Source organism: Styela clava, chromosome 5, assembly GCF_964204865.1.
Source record: "Styela clava chromosome 5, kaStyClav1.hap1.2, whole genome shotgun sequence".
NCBI classification, from domain to species: Eukaryota; Metazoa; Chordata; class Ascidiacea; order Stolidobranchia; family Styelidae; genus Styela; species Styela clava.
This window is the reverse complement of record NC_135254.1, coordinates 5,710,196-5,730,957: the sequence shown is the minus strand read 5'-3', so window position 1 is coordinate 5,730,957 and position 20,762 is coordinate 5,710,196. Positions and strand designations below refer to the sequence as shown.

Here is a 20,762-nt window from a genome sequence, read left to right as displayed (position 1 = left end):
ATCGTATACTCGAAAGTTCATTGCAATTTTGTTAAAAATATGCAACATCACACCTTCTCTGCGACTAAGTTATGGTACGCCTTGACATGAATTGATAAACGATCAGATACCGACTTCTAGAAAACATTTAATTTTGATTGAAATTTAATTTAAACTTCGTTGAAATTGAAATATTGGTACTACTGAAGTATGCGCACCAAGATGTCGCACAATCTGATCCCTAACCTCGTACACCAGTGATTTTCAACCTTTTTTGTATCGCGGAACACTTTTTTTATTCTAAAATTGTGACGGAACACCAAATGAGATTTTTGGAAATAAACTATATTATGCAATTAACTGACATCGATCATTTCGGAAAAAAATAAATTAACGAGATTAATATTAGCTTGTCAACTTCAGCTTGAAAAGACGTTACACATATTCCGATTCAGAGCTACCGATGAGCTAGGAACAGAAATGGTATTTTAATGTAATATCTGGGCCTGTTTCGATGAGTTTCAATTTTTTATTCTGGCTGGAATTTAATTGAGAGAGACAAACACGCATCTCTTTCTCGACGACTCTCCATTTTTTGTGTTTTTATACTCTTATGGCGGCCAAGAAAAGGGTGGGCAAAATCGAATATTTTTTTCGAATCAAATAATTCGAATATTCTTAACAAATACCGAATATTTTTTATACGCAGCAGGGTCCAGAACGTCGGAGGTAGATTTGGAAATTAATAGAAACATTGAAAATCGGCAACAAAGCGATTTTTACTGGTTAATTTCGTCATATGCGCTGATATTTTGTCCCCCTGAACGTTTTTAAATTCCCGCCATTTGTTCTTTTGCGCAACTATTAATTCCCGTGGGTCGGCGGAGATCGAGATTTCATATTATTGATATAACTATGAGTTCACATCAGCGACAGATTTTAATGACATTAAGGAGTGATTTCAAAGCCAAATTAATTGTATTCTGATATTTATCTTTTGCGCCGACTCTGATCTAACTTATCGCCGTTTGCAAATTAAACGTCCCAGTTTTAAGCAAATAATATTATCATTATCGTCAGCGGGATGCACACATTTAATATTAAGACGACAATTGACTTTATTAGGCTCAGTGTTATTTTCGAAATAAATCAATTTGATACTGTGATTAGATAAATCTGTGAAGCTGTGATTGCGTGAATAAAGAATGTCGATTTAAAATCTGAAATAAAGGCATTTCTACGTTGTCGTTTGGCAGCACTCTTGAACGATATTTTACATACGCGACCTGATACCAAAAAATTGTAAACAATTTTGTGCCCAAGTGCTTTTCGTACCTAGTAGAAGGGAAGACGCTAATTAGAATTAATCACCTCAAGTCACCATTTATTTTACAACAAATCAATACCCCGACCAATATCATAGCTAATATCGTTACCGGGAAATTCATAATTTTATTTACGGAATTTGCAAATTCAACACTCCACTTGACGATTTTGATGATGCCACGCCCTAATTAATACTGCAGGAAAAGCTTCAAAATGCAACAAATGTAGTCAATTCCGATGATCCATGGTCGAGTATAATGTTCACATTTTTGAAACATTATTTGGTCAAGGATGAAATGGATCACTAAAAATACACGCCGAGCTATTAGAAAGTCCATTAAAAGAGAGTATGGCCTGTCATTTCTTATCTGGTTATAAGTTTTTATACCGGCTTTTCAAAACTCTGACTCGCCATTTTCAAATCTATGCTATTTATATGGTACTCCCGTGGTATGTGAACCAAGATGGCGGACACACGAACGTAGTATGTGTACCAAGTTAGGGTCAGGCCATAACTTCAGGTACGAATACTATAGGAGTCACCTGGCTAGTCTCCGAACTCGTAATAGAACTAAAATGAGGAAAATTTGAACAAAATTTTGGCCTAACCTGGTACACATACTACGTTCTGGTGTCCAACGTCTTGGTTCGCATATTACAGGAGTACCAATTATATAACTCGAATTTTCTGACGTCCTAAAATTGCCGTTTTCACCATGTATCGAAAACGTCTTTGTAACTCTTAATTTCCGAAAATGATTTTCTATTCGGGTCAAGCATGCGGAGGCTGGTAACTTTATTTTAGATATCTTATCTGGGTTGACGTTTCTACATTTACGGACTAGTGTCGGCACGCTTTTTGCAAAATAACAGTGGAAGCCGAGGGTGAATTCTCGCGTAATCCAAGCGATCGATTTACCGGCGTGAATTCCGTGCCCAAGCAAAGCGGTACAGATAATGTGGTATTGTACATACGAATAGTAAAATGGCATTCGAATATTTTAATATTGTATTCGCTATTCGAATATTTTGCACAGCCCTAGACCGGTCATGCTTAAAAAACTCATTCCGCAAAGATAGGTAGTAGAAAATAATAGCAAGATTGGAAGCGGTTGTGAACCGCGCTTTGTGAAATTTATATAAATCCATCGGACGGTTAAATATCAATTATGACATCATAATACTGCAAAAAAGCAATTTTCCGCGGAACACCCGGAGGTCTCTCGCCGGTTGAAAATCAATGATCTATAGCAGTGGCCGGCAACCTTTTTTCAGTAACGGACCGGTAAAGCCTGACCAGAATTTTGGCGGACCACCTTTATACAAACGAACTAATCTAATAAATAATATGCGTTAGAAAATGTATGTTGACAATACATTCAAAAACGAAGGTGATACTATTCACGTAACGCATTTCTTACGTTAAAACCACTTCGATCTGTCGTTTTTGTAATTGCCATTTTAAAAACCCAACCTCACATGAAGATAACAATGGCATTGTACGTTTTCATGTCACCTTTCTACGGACCGGTAGTGACCTTTCCGCGGACCGGCGATGGGCCGCGGCCCGGTGGTTGCCGACTACTGATCTATAGTATATGAAGGAATTTGCATACAATAAACACTGGAATAACTGTTATCTACAACATGACTATATTACCATGCATTTCATGTTTGCAGATTACTGCGATATATTTTTATATACCATGAGTTACGTTATCAGAATTAAATTAATACGGCAAGCATTTAAAATAGTGCTATCGGTCATAGATTTGAACATTTTGCGCAACACAAAATCATCCTAGTAAAAGTCCATACTTTTATATACCAACCATTATCCAAATTATTTGCAAAAAGCGGGATAAAGTATAAATTATATTTCTGACTTGCGACAATTTTTTCGTGAGTACGTAAATACGAATGGATTTTTTTTATATTCGGGCACTTCAATGTCCGCATATATATCTTTTATTATTTTATAAATACGAAAATATGTATCAAGAATTAATTATAATCGGGCAGTTTACCACACATTTTAAGTCCATGGATCGCCGTTGTATTTTGTAAATACGAACAAAGGAATCAAAAATTAATAATAATCGCGCAGTTGACCACACATCTATGTACATAGATTGCCGTGATATTGTGCCCGAATATAATTTATTTTTGATTCCGTATTTCATTCCTTTAACTTAATATCTGTTTTTATAAATTTTGCAAGCAGTTCACGCACGAAGACTTTGAATAATGATGTATTAGTCAAATCGAAGTCCTGTTAGACCACTGGTTCTCAACCAATGGGCCACTGGTAAGCCTCAGAGGCATTTTGAGGTGGGCCACAAACATATTATAAATTACAAGGTTTGTTGATCTAGAACAGCTAGATATGAAAATATATATATATTAATTTGTTTGCACATTACATCAAAATTAAAAAGAATATAACGAGAATGTCATGGCCTTCAATTCGCCAGGCTCGAACTGAGCATAACATACAAAAAATTACCAAAAAACGAATCCACGAGGACATTGTCTTATAAATACGAACAGAACAAACATTAAATTACCCAATTCCTAATATATTAAATTTTCAAGTATTCCTCACTATCCGTCGGAAGAAATTTCATCCACTTCTTCCTTTTAGTGTTCAGCTTTTTAGTGACTTCAACCACCTCATTATTCGTCAGAAAAAATTTCATCCACTTCTTCCTTTTAGTGTTCAGCTTTTTAGTGACTTCAACCACCTCATTATTCGTCGGAAGAAATTTCATCCACTGCTTCCTTTTAGTGTTCAGCTTTTTAGTGACTTCAACCACCTCATTATTCGTCGGAAGAAATTTCATCCACTTCTTCCTTTTAGTATTCAGCTTTTTAGTGACTTCAACCAGTGACTTCGACCACCTCATTATTCGTCGGAAAAAATTTCATCCACTTCTTCCTTTTAGTGTTCAGCTTTTTAGTGACTTCAACCACCTCATTATTCGTCGGAAAAAATTTCATCCACTTCTTCTTTTTAGAGTTCAGCTTTTTAGTGACTTCAACCACCTCATTATTTGTCGGAAGAAATTTCATCCACTTCTTCCTTTTAGTGTTCAGCTTTTTAGTGACTTCGACCACCTCATTATTCGTCGGAAAAAATTTCATCCACTTCTTCCTTTTAGTGTTCAGCTTTTTAGTGACTTCAACCACCTCATTATTCATCGAAAAAAATTTCATCCACTTCTTCCTTTTAGTGTTCAGCTTTTTAGTGACTTCGACCACCTCATTATTCGTCGAAAGAAATTTCATCCACTTCTTCCTTTTAGTGTTCAGCTTTTTAGTGACTTCAACCACCTCATTATTCGTCGGAAAAAATTTCATCCACTTCTTCCTTTTAGTGTTCAGCTTTTTAGTGACTTCGACCACCTCCTTATTCGTCGGAAAAAATTTCATCCACTTCTTCCTTTTAGTGTTCAGCTTTTTAGTGACTTCAACCACCTCATTATTCATCGAAAGAAATTTCATCCACTTCTTCCTTTTAGTGTTCAGCTTTTTAGTGACTTCAACCACCTCATTATTCGTCGGAAAAAATTTCATCCACTTCTTCCTTTTAGTGTTCAGCTTTTTAGTGACTTCGACCACCTCATTATTCGTCGGTAAAAATTTCATCCACTTCTTCCTTTTAGTGTTCAGCTTTTTAGTGACTTCAACCACCTCATTATTCGTCGGTAAAAATTTCATCCACTTCTTCCTTTTACTGTTCAGCTTTTTAGTGACTTCAACCACCTCATTATTCGTCGGAAGAAATTTCATCCACTTCTTCCTTTTAGTGTTCAGCTTTTTAGTGACTTCAACCACCTCATTATTCGTCGGAAAAAATTTCATCCACCTCTTCTTTTTAGTGTTCAGCTTTTTAGTGACTTCAGCCACCTAACTACCCGTCGGAAGAAATTTCATCCACTTCTTCCTTTTAGTGTTCAGCCTTTTAGTGTTTTTTAATTTTTCACCTTTGGGAACACTTCAACTTCCGTTTTCCCTCCACTTCATCCGTTTCTTCCTTCAGCCTTTTAGTGTTGTCCAATCGGCAGTTATTTCACTCAGCCAGTCAAACACGTGGGTGATGTACCGGTAAGTGGCACGGGACTAGATTCGAATCGACATAATTTAAGGAAAAATTCCTCTGATATTAACTCTTGTGTGTACAATTTACATTGATAGATTATACAAGTTGAAAGGGGTCGGTCAGAATGTTTAGATATATTAGTTGGTAACGAAAAGCAGTGTACCGGTACCGTAAAAGCAGGTAACTTCGGATGATTGTAACTTCGGATGAATTTTTAATCGTTTATATCTCGACTGAATGGCGTCATATTGTGCCCATGGCAGTTTCTATAGTGAAGACTTATATATCTAAATCTGTTATTATATTCAATTGCGCAATTTAATTTATTAATTGAAAAAATAACACTTTAGCATAAAATTGACACTCTGTTTTCGAGCGGCTCAAATCGTGACTTCTACTAATGCTAACTTCGTGAAAATAGCGTCATTCGATAGAGGAAGTCATCAATGTATATAGAAAATTAGACTGATCGCGAGATGTCGTAGGAGACCCGATAAAAAATTGAAATTCGAATATTTTTTTTTTATCACAATAATAGCATCTGACGCACACGTTGAACTTGACGTCGCTCACTTCGGAGACGTCATGTTGCATCGCCGTTAAGTGAGCGACGTCATGTTGCATCGTTGTTACAGATTTGACACCAGACATTTGGGCGCCGACGAGTTGGCGTAGATTTGAAAATAATTTGTTCGATGGATCAATATCCAGATATCGGCTAAAATATACGCATCAACAATTTTCTGTGGAGCGTAAATTCATGGTGTCAAATGCTGGAAATGTAATTCAATTAAATTTATTAAAAATGGCAATTAACAAAAAGCATATTCATTCGATTTGACTATTTCAAATTTCTCCATTTGGCATGGCAACATCGTTCAAAATAGAAAAATTTTAAGCAGTCGAGAAATTTAAGAATATATGCCCAGCAATAAATAACAACAATCATTGTTGCAAGTGAGTTCTGTTTCGTGAATTTAACGAAAGTAATTTTAATAAAGTTGCCAATTGCCAAATCGGTGTTTTGTCGTGATTTATGCACGACCGACATTTAAATAGGTTAATTTAATGAAGAATCCGGAAAGTCGATAAGACGGCTCAACCATATGGCAAGCCACAGCCTCTCGCCCGGTTACCATTCCATGTCGGGTATTGGATTAGGTATTTGTTTTCGGAAACCCGTAACCAACCAGCGGTTACGTGAAGCACCCTACGGCGGCGAGGAGTCCAGCAATCCTCTCACACATAATAAACCCACATGGGATCTGCAAACTCACGCGAAGTAATTAGAGGTGCGGTGGCGAGCGTATTCCTAACGCTTAGCACGATGAGCCACACCGCCAAATTGGGTAACTTCTAGGGATGGGACAAGTCCGGCATTACAGGGATTTGATAAATCCTAGTAATAGGTTAAAGACTCGAATCGAATCCTTCGAGCCCGTGACGTCACAATGTAAAAGCAGCAAAACACGTTTTGGCTGTATAAAAGTATTAATACTCTAACATACTATGAGAATTTGTGGACTCAAAATGTGTGGTAAACTGCTTGATTTACTAACATTTGAGTTATGTTAATAGAATTGAATTAACACGGTAAGGCATTTTAAATAGTGGTATCGGTCATGGATGCGAATATTTTGCGCAGCACAAAATCATCCTAGTAAAAAGTCCATACTTTTGAATACAAGCCAATGGCAACCATTATCCAAATTATTTCCAAAAAAGCGGGATAAGGTATAAATTATTCTGAGTATGAAAATAAGAACCAAAAATTAATTGTCTTGCGCAATCTTAAAACATCATCATTGAAATTCTACGAAAAAAAATAATCCGATTTACTCAAGAAAAATTTTTTTTTTTGGTCATGTGATTAATATATTCGAGACAAGTATTGTGCGATATGATGCACCTGCTGTCGTGCAAGACGCCCCTCTTTTGTGGGACACAATTGAACCAAATGAAGGGCATTCTTGGAATTTGGAAAGTGGAACAGGGTAATTGTTTGCGCCATTGGACCTTAGATTTCATGCTATCCTTGGTGTTGAAAGAAAAAAGTTAATACCAGCAAATGCTAGTTGAAAAATCAAGTATTATTGAAAGTGACATAATAATATATACAGACATACTGGTACTGATGAAAATATAAATTTCCATATCAGTAATTTTAAAAACCGGAATTTACAGCATTGGAAAGCACTTTGCCTTGTTTCTTATTATCCTAAAATGCTATTAACAAATTTGAATTTAGGATTCTGTATAAAGTTATGATTTTATACATCGCCAAAGCTACGCTCAAAATTAGGAATTATCCAGTTGGTATGAGAAATGCAGATCGCGCGGGAAATTTAAACCCTGACTGGAATGAGATAGCGATCGGAGACCGCCAACTTATCAATCTAGCGGCGTGTATCCTTCGCTCTGACTCAATAGCGATACTGCGTGTCCCATCACAAATTAATCAACAACTCGCTAATTATACGACATAATTCATCCAAAACTAACAGGCTTCTGGTCCGAGATTTGATGAATGCACATGCAAAACTTGGAGCCTTCGTGAGATATCGCGTAACCGACGAAAGTGTCCAACAGACAGACAAATACCTATCAACATACTTACGAATCGGAACATGCTCAAATCTCGCACTTTTGCATTATTGGCGGCGTCTTTTTATAAAAGATCTTCAATTTTTTATGAAACAAGTTTTAAATGATATGATCTGTCTATATTTTTCTGTGGAAGCTTAACTGGAAAGTTAGGAATCTTGCGTATGCTGTCTGGTATTCAATATCGATACCGAGTTGTTTATATTTATCTTGTGACACAGATAAAAATATTTCTATTTACTAGTCCCATCCAAGGGTGTAAGTATATCCCAGGTTACCAAATTTCTAGATTATGCTTTCACACGAGTTTACCTAGTCTGTGCTTTCAAGGAACTTTTAAGCAGTTAATCACAAACATAAAAGACTTTAATGATAATGGCCAGCAGTTGAAAAATTTAAAATATCTAGATAGATGGATTTTATTTCAATCCATACGCAAAAAATAAAACAATACACAAAAAATAGAATGAAAAAAAAATTTGTTTATTCTTATTTTTAGATATTCTTCATTACAGAAAAATAATATCGAAATCAAAGGATCCAACTAAGACATTTTTCTCTGCCTTATTTGTGATGAAAACTTTCCGTCATTCAGGATCACCCATTCATGATGATGAATTTGTATCTGGTAACACTGTGGGAACTAGTCAGCCAACCAACTCAGATGATCATTGTGGGAATGTCATCACAAAGGAAACCTATTTACTTAGTGGGGGTAAAGTGAAACTCGATGTTCATGCACAATGTAAAGACTGAAAAATCAGATAATTGTGGAGAAATTAACATAACTTTTGTATCACAAGGGAAGTTAAAAATTCAGTCACTTGTTGATACCAACAGTGGGGATGGACCATATGTTTGCCAAACATGTGGGAATAAATTGAAAGCGAAGCAAATTTTGAAAGTGCACATGAGAACTCATACAGAGGAGAAACCATATATTTGTAAACAATGTGGGAAGAGTTATTCGCAATCATCCTATTTAAATGTGCATAAGCGAACTCATACTGAAGAGGAACCGTATGTCTGTAAAATATGTAGAAAGGGATTTTCACAATTACCCAATTTACGTGTACATGAACGAATTCATTCTGGGAAAAAACCTTATATCTGCAAAGAGTGTAGAAAAGATTTTACACAGTTAACTCACTAAATAGGCATGAACGAAGTCATACTGGAGATAAGCCTTATGTTTGTAAAGAATGTGGGAAGGGTTTCTCACGATCATCTCAGTTACATTCTCATGAGCGAGTTCATACTGGAGAAAAGCCATACGTTTGTGAACGATGCGGAAAATTTTTTTCGCAATTAAATAGCTTACGTAGACACGAGAAAACTCATACTGGGAACAAGCTTTTTGTTTGTAAATACTGCGCAATGGCTTTTTCACGAATATGCACTTTACGAGAGCATGAGCGAACTCATACTAAAGAAAAACCTTATGCTTGCGAACAATGTGGAAAGGGTTTTTCGTAATCGTCTCTTTTACATGCGCATCAGCAAACTCACACTGGAGAAAAGCCTTTTGTTTGTAAACATTGCGGAAATAGTATTGCAGAAAAATCTCCTCTACGTAAGCATGAACGAATTCATACCGGAGAGAAGCCATACATTTGTAAACATTGTGGTAGAAGTTTTGCGCGATTACACACATTACAAGTGCATGTGAGAATTCATACCGTAGAAACCCTATGTTTGTAAACAATGTGGTAGCAGCTTTACGCGATTGCCTGGATTACGAGTCCATGAGCGAACTCATACTGGAAAGAAACATGAATAATGTGGGAAGAGTACGTCAGATGAATACAACTATTGTCCTCCCTCTCTGGAATATACGTTTACCTAAACATTCACTAATGCGCATGGTTTTGCGATGTTTGTGAGCAATGTGAAAAATATTTTACGAAGGCATATTCATGGTCGCAAAGGAAGACGATGAAACAAGTATAACCTGTGTAACCTATTTTTTCCAAAACTGGGAATTAAGTCCTAATATGATATGTAAATATATTTTGAAATCTTTTTTAAGATTTGTGTGCATATTACAACACGCTCTAAATTTTTTTATGGATTCACTTTTATTTGCAACAAGGTGGTTATTTCAGTGTACACTACCTCAGCTAAAACTCTTCCAGAGCAAAATAGTCTACGGAACTATTTGATTTACAAATAGATGGGAAATATGTTTGAACAAGTGAAAAAATTTCAATTGTTACACTACCTTTAATTTGTTGCCATTGGCTATTGTTAAGGAAGTGAATGGTTCTGGTCAAAACAATAACTGATGTTAGACTAGTTATTTTGCAAAGCAAATAGCAGGAACATCTTTATAATTCATCCACTTTATTGTCAATAGTTATTTTTTTGTGTATGATTCAACCGAAACAAACAAACACTTGTCAGCCCAAAATACAGTATTTCAATGATTACAGCAGTCAATATTCTAAGAAGATTCAATTCTCTTTTAAATGTTCATATTTTAGCCCAACTCATCAAATACTCAGAAAATTCATAATGTAATAAGTAAATATGATAGACTTCCGGTTTCACTTTAATATTTCAGTATGAATTTCGTTTAAAAAAAATTATAAATTGTCTCCGTACCTGTGTGCTCAAAAGGTAGCAATTCGGAAATGTCTTGATTTGTTCAGTTATATTCATGTTACTTATCAACACAAGCTCTGTATCTGATTAGAGCAGTATAGAGTATGGTATTGAAACCGGGTATCGCATCGAGACTTTTTCACTAATATGTTTATATTATTTACTAGTCTCACTAAGGGGAATATATCCTAGGTTAGGCTTTCAGTACATGCTACAAAATTGAAATGACCTCAATGATAATAAATGCAAAATATTTACTCTCATTTTTAGATATTCTACATTACAAAAAATTATATCGAAATTATAGAATTCTTTTTCTCTGCCCTATTCGTGATGAAAACTTTCCATCATTCAGGATCGCTTATTCATGATGATGAATCTGGTAACACTGTGGGAACTAGTCAGCCAACCAACTCAGATGATCATTGTGGGAATGTTATCACAAAAAAAAGTTATTTACTAAGTGGGGATGAAGTGAAACTCGATGTTAATGCACAATATTTAATGGGCAGTTTGATTCATCAAACTGAAAATTCAGATAACAGTGGGCCAATTAACATAACTCCTGTATCAGAAGGGAAGTTACAAATCCAGTCACTTGTCGAAACCAACAGTGGAAATGGAACATATGTTTGCCAAACATGTGGGAAGAAATTGAAAGGGAAGCATATTTTGAAAGTGCACATGAGGACTCATACAGGGGAGAAACCATATATTTGTAAACAATGTGGGAAGAGTTATTCGCAATCATCCAATTTAAATGTGCACAAGCGAACTCATACTGGAGAGAAACCGCATGTCTGTAAAAGATTTTCGCAATTATCTCATTCACGTGTGCATGACCGTACTCATTCTGGAAAGAAACCTTACATCTGTAAAGAGTGCGGTAAGGGATTTTCGCAGTTAGGTCAATTAAATAGGCATGTACGTAGTCATACTGGAGATAAGCCTTATGTTTGTAAACAATGTGGAAAGAGCTTTTCACGATCATCCACTTTACTCGCTCATGAGCGAATTCATACCGGAGATAAGCCTTATGTTTGTAAACAATGTGGAAAGAGCTTTTCACGATCATCCACTTTACTCGCTCATGAGCGAATTCATACCGGAGAAAAGCCGTACGTTTGTAAACAATGTGGAAGAGGTTTTCCGCACTTAACTAGTTTATGTAGACACGAGAAAACTCATACTGGAGATAGACCTTTTGTTTGTAAATACTGCGCAAAAACTTGTGCACGATTATCCAATTTACGAGAGCATGAGCGTACTCATACTGAGGAAAAGCCTTATTTTTGTAAACATTGTGGAAAGGGTTTTTCGCGATCGTATCATTTAAATGTGCACAAGCGAACTCACACTGGAGAAAGGCCTTATGATTGTGAACAATGCGGAAATAGTTTCAAAGAAAAAGCTCAACTACGTAGGCATGAACGAATTCACACCGGAGAGAAGCCGTATATTTGTAAACACTGCGGTAGAAGCTTTGCACGATTACACACATTACACGTGCATGAGCGAACTCATATTGGAAAAAAAACTCATATTTGTAACCAAAGAGAAATGTAAATAATGTGGTAGGAGTTTGTGAAAAATGTTTTACAAAGGCATGCTCATGGATGAAAAAAGTAGATGACAAAACAAGTTTAACCTGTGTAACCTCATTTTTTTCCAAACTGGGAAATAAGTCTGAAGATGTTGTAAATATATTGTGGCACACGCTCAAAATTTTTTTGTAGTTTCAATCACTAATAGGTGGAAAATATGTTTGAACAAGTGCAAAAATTCCAATTGTTATACTACCTTTAATTTGTTGTCATTGGCTATTGTTACGGAAGTAAATGGTTTTGGTCAAAACAATGACTGGTGTTAGAATAGATATTTTGTGTTTTCCTCAATGACGAACTAACAAACACAAAAATCAATATTGAAAATTTCAGGAACATGTTAGGTGACGGAACAGTTTACCAGTTTTAATCAACTACTGAATTGAAAATGTTATGTAAATATATTTTGTGACTTGTGTGCATAATATTGCACGCTCAAATTTTTTTCCATTTTGCACAAGGTGGTTATTTTAGTGTACAAAACCACTTATAATCTACCTCAGCTAAAACTCTTCCAGAGCAAAATAGACTACTGAACTATTTGATTTACAAATAGATGGAAAATATGTTTGAACAAGTGAAAATTTCCAATTGTTACGTTACCTTAAATTTGTTGAGATTGGCTATTGTTAGGGAAGTAAATGGTTTTGGTCAAAACAATGACTGTTAGAATAGATATTTTGTGTTTTTCCTTGATGACGAACTAAAAACTCTAAAATCAAGATTGCAAATTTCAGAAACATCTTTATCATTCACCCGCTTTATTGGACACGTAGTGGATATAACGATTGTTTTCAAAATTTTGTTGTTATTGTTATTATTTGTCTCCATCATTTTTTTTAAAAAAATCGCTTTTCTCTTTGACTACTGGACCAATGGCTTTGAAATTTTCAGTGAGTAAAGATTGATTTTTTGCCAGAAGACTATTACTTTTATTTATTTCTAAATATCGCAATAAATCTGATATTTCGTCTAAAAATTCGCTGTTAATATTTTATCCATGGGAACACTGGCTGCCCGGTTTGATTCTTTAAATTATTTCCACGCGAAACTCTGAATTTTTTGTGGGTACCGGTTGGTTAACGTGTTCATATATTTGAGCACAGCTCTCTTCTTGTTAATAGGTATTTCTTTGCGTGATCATGATTCTACTGAAATAAACAAAGATGCCAAAAAATACAGTATTTCATTGAATGTACATATAAAATGCAGTCCTCTTCTAGGTGTTCATATTTTAACCCAAAAGTGGCACTGAATTCATAAAATACTCAATCCTCTGGTGTGAGAATTCAGAATGTGATTAGTAAATCTAATTGTCTGTTTCAATTCAACATTTCAGTATGTAATTTTTCTATTTGTTTCTGTACCTGTGTGTGGCTCTGGCTAAAACAATTAATTGTAAATCCAATCGACTTCCTGTTTCAATTTGATATTTCAACTGAAAAAATAATAAATTGTACCTGTGGGCTCAAAAGATAACGCTTTGAAAAAGGGAACTCCTGAAGTATGCGCACCAAGATGGCGCACAACATGAACTAAGGTTATGTACCAGGTTAGGGTTCAGGTTATACGACATCTTGGTGCGCATACTTTAGGAGCACCTGAGAATGTCATGAATTTTTCAGTTATCTCCATGTATTACCACAAGCTTAAAATCTGATTAGAGCTATAAAGAATATTGGGTACTCCCATAGTATGTGTACCAGGTTAGGGCATAATTCAGTGGCGGCCATTTTGACAACCGGGGCAAGCTACTGCGGGACCAAGTCACCCTCATCTACGGGGACAGGATGAGCGCTGTAAGTTCTCCCATCATTTTAGGAGTATAAAAACCATTCCATCGGTAACAACCAATCGGAAAAAGCGACAATTTTTAACGATAAGAAAGTGTCTTTAAAACCGGTCCAAGTCAAGGGATTAATAAATATAGACATAGTTTATTTTGAAACCTCTTTCAAAAGGAAAGGCAATATTTACCCAGATAAATACAATGACATATTAACAGAAACTTCGGGAAAGCAGACAAAACTTAAAATAAGGTTTAAAACGTTACTATGAAGAAAGGAAAGTTAATGCAAAGATAAGGACATGCGTCGCTCACTCATAGATATATATGCTGCTAGACTTCTACTGCTTGAACATATATGCAACACGCCGCGGTTTCTTGGAAGCAAAATGCTCAATAACGCGCTGATTAAAGTCATGCATCCCAGAAATTACGCCTCTGTGAATGAATAAAACAGCCAAGGAATTTAATCTATCTTGCTTCATTGTGTTTCTGAGATACGTTTTAATACGCTTCAGCGTGCTGAATGTTCGCTCTGCGTCGGCGGAAGAACTAGGCGTCGTCAAAATGATGTCCAGAAATTTTGCAGACGCCGCAAAGGTAGTTACTAGAGTGTTAGCTATGAGGAACCCATAGAGCGCGCAAGTTGATGTGATGTTCAAAAAAGTTTGATTGGTGTATATACATTCATTTTCCAATTTACCCACGTTTATCATGGGGTAAAATTTGGAGACAGTAGCCAACAAATGGATGGGAAATTGACGTGCAAATTTTGAAAATTTTTTGGGGTTCATCAAAGAGAACGCGGCAAGGTGTTCAGTGCGCAGACGATCGCCTATTTGATTCACCAGAATGTCACAGCATTCCTTTGCAGACAAAATCAAACGCTGCGTTGTTTGCCCGCGGCGTAAAGAAGCACTCCATGTGTCGTATTTTATTGTTTCCCGGATACGAGATACAGCATCGCAGAAGTCTGAAATACACGACTGCACAGACGCTCCATCCATTAGCCTTGACTGCAATGCGCCGTATAATACATCCACGTGATAGAATATTGTGGAGAAAATATGAAAACTCACCATCTTCTAGCAGACGCTTTAGACCTGCCGCCTCCCTCACAGAGCGTTCGTCCCAAACCGGAGAGCTCTGAATGCCATTGAAACACTCAATGAGCTCAGACCTAATTTCGGACACGCCCTGCACCACGCGTGATTGGAAGTTCCAACGTGTTGGTGCACAAGCTGGGAGACGGCGGCTACATATCTGGCGAAGGAGGTCAGAGCGCTTCGGCGAAACGGAAAAAAATGAAGAAAACCCCGAAACATTTGCAAAAAATATACGGACGAGAGGGGTATCAAGACATACATTTTTAATAACGAGGTTAAATTGAATGCGCATGAGGAAAATCTTCTTTTATATAAACTTGAACACCATGTTTCAACCCACTCATGACTGCCGCGCCGTCATAAGTTTGAGCAATTTTGACTTCGCGTTGTAAGGCTGTAACACTTCTTTCAGTACAGCCGATATCCCGCAAGCCGTGCAATCAACGATTGGTACAAAGCTGTGAAATCTCTCGGTAGGTTTACCATCTTTCACAAACCGAAAAATCACAGCCAGTTGGGAAACGCACGTGATGTCAGTTGTCTCGTCAGACTGAATCGAAAGGAACTGGCAATTTTGAATTTCCAGAGCCAAATGTTGTAAATAAATTTTATACATTGAGTCGAGCAAATCATTTTGGATATCCTTAGATGTCCCTTTCGAAACAGTTGCGGCATCAAGATGATCTCTCAATACTGTATCTAGGGATGCGGTGTATTCCACCATATCCAAAAATACCCCTCTATTAGAAGAGCCAATCCGTTCATCGTGCCCACGGAAGGACAGCTCGTGACAACCAATGAACTTCAAAACATCTATCAATCGACCGAGAACATGGCGGTTTTTCTCGACGTTTTGGTTGTGCCGACGAATAGAAACCGCGCGTCCTTCATCCAACTGTGCTGCAATATTAACATTTCCGAATGTTCGGTATTTTACTGCATTGTCCAGATGCTCCATAGAAGATTGATGATCCCTGGCACGCTCGGAAAGATGTTTAAGATCTTTAAAACCAAATTTACACCAACGTGAGTCACGGGCGGTAGCAAAAAGTAGGCAATAAAAACAAAAAAGTGCATTTTTGTCCTCGCTGTAACAACCATTCGTGTTTTTTATACCAAGTTTCTGCGCAGAATGTACGCCGACGCTTTCCTCCGTCATGGGATTGTTCCAGTGAACAATTTTTTGGTTGATAAGGCCCAAGACGTTGTACCTCTAATTTTTGTTCCACCGGCAGCTGCGAAAACGGAGTGCGAAGTAGTGCGTCAACCTTATTCATTATGAGGTCTAAGGCTAAGAAATGCGAAGCCGGAAAGAAGTGAGGAGCTCAAAAGGAATGTGGAAAAACGAAGGCGAGGAAACTATCAATTCTTCAAGCAACCAACGAACGAGAAGGAATGCGTGGATATGTCAACACGTTGTTGTAAGAAACGTCGGCATTGTGTCGTCATAATTTCGGGGCTAGCCCCGATGATTTAGTAAAAAAACAGAAAACAAACGAGACAAACGTGGCGAGTGGAAGATAAAAGAGAGAATACGATATACAATGAGCAACCGGGGCAAAATCGGCGTCGCCCCGTCGACGTTCGGCGAAGGCTTTGCGAGCGAAAAATGAATCATGTCGGGAGAATATGGCTAGTGTAGACAGTCTGTGCAACCGATATTGTGGTATTTTTCGAATATTTTTTATTATACCGAAAAAACAACCGTGGCATTGGCCCTATTGACGCGCCGCCACTGCGTGTTACGCACTCCTGGAGAAGGATAAACACAAGATTCGAAGGTCGCGATATTCGAATTGGCCAGATGAAGGCCGGGAAATATGTCTTTGGTTCTGTAATTTCGATATAATTCTCCATGAAGCAAAATATCTAGAAAATAATGAATATTTCAAATGACCATCGACATAAAACGCAATAAAAATGATATTTATGAGTTATGACGTCACTGTTAAGCTCTCTGTCTCATTTGCTGCATGCTGCCTAGTGCTAAGATGTCTATGGTACCTCCACAATATACTTAAGCATCCTGAACAATTTTGTGTTTACCCCTAAACAGAATTTTTGTGTCACAACACTGAAACGTTTATTACATGTGAAAGTATATTTAAAAAATTCGACAAAATTTTTTGGCGGTGCTTTTTAGCATGTGAATTTCTCTTCGGGAAAACGATAGCAATTACTGATAAGAAAATTCATAATGCACATGAAAGTGTATAGCGATAAATCTGTTTCTAGAGATATCCAAATTGATCAATACATATTTGCTGGTTCATGAAAGCAGGCTTATAGATTTGTAAAAATCAATTTACAATTGTGAAAGTGCCCTTCACTTCATTATGATACCGTCATCATCATTAACGATCTAAGTTTTCAAGGCACAATGAATAGTACATATTCTACACCAAGAGAAAAATATTTTAATCTCATTGGTTATTTGAAACTTGGAATTAAATTAGCTTGTTAAAAAAATAAGTAAAATCATGTATTTTTTCCTCCGTCACGATAAGGACAAAATATAGTACAAAAATTTCTTTTCTCGAATTGTCTAACAATGTTGGCATCGCAGTTTAAAGGATTTCGGATCTAAAGACTATACGGTATCCCACATTGCCTAATGGCCAATAAAATAACTATTAATGTCATTTATTATACTCCTAGTATAAAAACAAACGCACGAATGAATATGGCAGAAAATATTTCAAAACTTGTATAAAAACATTTTCAAAGTTTCGACTTTTTAAATTCAACCAAAATTTCAAAAGAACACAAGTAAATTATACCTGCATTGTAATTAGGTTATTGCATTACGTTGCTTACAAGCATAGGACAAACGTCTTTCTAACGATCCATTATTTAAGAAACCTTTTACACAAACATGTGGGTTCTTCCTTATGTTGTCAGTATAAATTGTTTTTGTAAATGAATTTTACTCAAAAAGCTCATCATTAATTGTAAACAGGGTCGGGTCTTTTTCATGTGTGAGTTTGCTCATACCAATCTAAATGAAGTAATTGCGCGAATCCTTACCACATTTTTTACAGACATAAGAAGTCTTTCAAGTGTGACTTTGTTCATTCACACATAAACTTGATAAAAACAAAGATGCCACAATGTTTACAAATTTGAGGTTTCTATCCAGTATGAATTCGCTCATGGGTATGTAAACTGGATATGTGTGAAAAATTCTTACCACATTGTTTACAAACATAAGGTTTCTCCCCAGTATGAGTTCGCTTATGCACATGTAAACCGGACGGCTGCAAAAAAACTTTTCCACATTGTTCACAAACATAAGATTTCTCTTCAGTATGAGTTCGCTCATGTACTTGTAAATTAGACAATCGTGAAAAACATTTGCCACATTGCTTGCAAACATGAGGTTTCTCTCCAGTATGAGTTAGTATATGATCTTGTAAACTAGATGATTGCGAAAAACTATTACCACATTGTTTACAGATATAGGGTTTCTCCCCAGTATGAATTCGCTTATGCACTCGTAAATTCGATGATTGTGTAAAACACTTTCCACATTGTTTACAAATATAGGGTTTTTCTCTAGTATGAGTTCGCTTGTGCACTTTTAGATGAGATAGTTGTGTAAAAGCCTTTTCGCATTGCTTACATATGTAAGGTTTTTCACCAGTATGGGTTCTCATATGCAGATTTAAATTCTGATTTGATTTGAAGTTCTTCCCGCATTGTTGGCAAAGAATTCGTTTATCTTCACTGCTAGTTTGTAAATTTGACCCTGGTCTGATGTTAGTGTTTATATAGGTTACATCAATTTTCCCAGTTCCAGTTTTATCGATCAAACCACTTTCTCGACATTGCACAAGAACATATGGTTTCTTTTCACCATCACTATGTGAAGAAGTTTTACTTGCAATAACTTCTCCGTAATGCTCCTTCACAGTGTTGATAGGCATATCAGTTGCATGTTCATTCAAATCGCCAGTTCCATCGTCAATGTGCAAAAACATATGCTTTTTCAATCTTGGCCCTGATGAGAGGTTTTCATCACAGATAAGGCAGGGAAATAGATTTTCAGTGGATTCCATGATTTTAATACAGAATATCTAAAAATCAAGTATCCAGTCATTACCCAACAAATCAAACAAAAAACAACATTCAATAAGTAAAAGATGGATAATCGACTAACAACAGAATTGATAGGAGGTTGGGAGGACCATACAGTCACTGAACCAAAACAACTCTTCTGGCATAAAAAAAGGTTGACAGATTACATTTTATATTATACCAATTATTAAGAATATTGCCACAAATAGTCACATTTCTGCATTTATGTATTTCATAATAAAAAAAAATGATAAATCAATAACAATTTGATATTGACTGCTGTAATCAATAAAATACTGTATTTTTGGCTAACAAGTGTTTCCCTCTTAGGGCATGTTTGTTTGTTTCGGTAGAATCATACACAAAAATAACTATTGACAATAAAGTGAATGAATTATAAAGATGTTCCTGCAATTTTAAATATTAATTATCATGTTTGTTAGTGCTTCACAAAATACCTATTCTAACACCAGTCATTGATTTTAACGAAACCATTTACTTCCTTGACAATAGCCAATGGCAACAAATTTAAGGTAACGTAACAATTGGAATTTTTCACTTGTTCAAACATATTTTCCATCTATTCGTAAATCAAATAGTTCAGTAGTCTATTTTTGCTCTGGAAGAGTTTTAGCTGAGGTAGATAATAAGTGGTTTCCTGCACACTGAAATAACCACCTTGTGCAAAATAGAAGTGAATCACAAAAAAATTTTGAGCGTGTGGTATTATGCACACAAATCTTAAAAAAGATTTTCAAATATATTTACATATCATTTTAGGACTTAATTCCCAGTTTTGAAAAAAATAGGTTACACAGGTTATACTTGTTTCATCGTCTTTTGCGACCATGAGTACCGTAAAAGCGCCTAACTTCGGACAAAATTACTATATTTTCGTCAATAACTCGGCCATTTATTGTCCAAACGGTGCCAAAATTGCTCGGTAAAACATTCGTGCGGTAATTTACATTCCCTGCAAATTTCGGTTCAATTGGACTATTTTTACTATTGAAATAATCGATATTTCTTGCCATCTGACCGTTATCCTTCACTGCCCTAACTTCGGACAGTCATTTTCTTCACTGCGTAACCGCGACGCACAGAGAGAAAGAGGCTTCCGATGCGGATGACGTAATCACGTCGTTGCGTGAAGATAAGACGCTAGATCGTCGTCGTAACGTAACATTGACGTCACGACGAAAATGCATTATTTGAAACTTCCGTCGTCCTATGTTTACATCTTTCGTTCGTTATTTTCGATACTTCAGATGAGCATAATAACACGTTAGTCATTTTAATCAGGAAATGCATACGTAAATATATCTGATGCAAACCGTTTCAATCCACAATGAAGTATTTTAACGGGCTTCTATCGAAGTCTTTGAAGTATTAATATTCTCGACGGATAGCTTTTTTTTATTCTGCGCGGTTATCTTTATAAATGATAATTTATATCAAACACACGGTAAATCCGATTGTAAAGTTCAATTTAAAATTCAACTTAATCTTGTAAACATGTAGGTCCCGTTTATTTGTTGGAGAATAAATTTATTTTTAATTTCGAGTGAATAAAA

General features: G+C 36.2%; 2 protein-coding genes and 1 pseudogene across 2 annotated transcripts; 2 read left to right on the top strand and 1 right to left on the bottom strand.

Annotated features, from left to right (window-relative positions):
- The first annotated feature begins 7,683 nt into the window (after nucleotides 1-7,683).
- LOC144422746 (uncharacterized) lies at nucleotides 7,684-10,074 on the top strand (annotated as a pseudogene).
- Nucleotides 10,075-10,948: 874 nt separating this feature from the next.
- On the top strand, nucleotides 10,949-12,340 carry LOC144422738 (uncharacterized). Its single transcript, XM_078112497.1, has one exon. It carries the CDS (start codon nucleotides 10,949-10,951, stop codon nucleotides 12,179-12,181), a length of 1,233 nt encoding a protein of 410 aa, XP_077968623.1. The 3' UTR covers nucleotides 12,182-12,340.
- A 4,826-nt stretch (nucleotides 12,341-17,166) lies between these two features.
- LOC144422740 (uncharacterized) lies at nucleotides 17,167-19,662 on the bottom strand. The gene has a single exon (XM_078112502.1). It carries the CDS (start codon nucleotides 19,167-19,169, stop codon nucleotides 18,243-18,245), a length of 927 nt encoding a protein of 308 aa, XP_077968628.1. The 5' UTR covers nucleotides 19,170-19,662; the 3' UTR covers nucleotides 17,167-18,242.
- Between the last annotated feature and the right edge of the window lie 1,100 nt (nucleotides 19,663-20,762).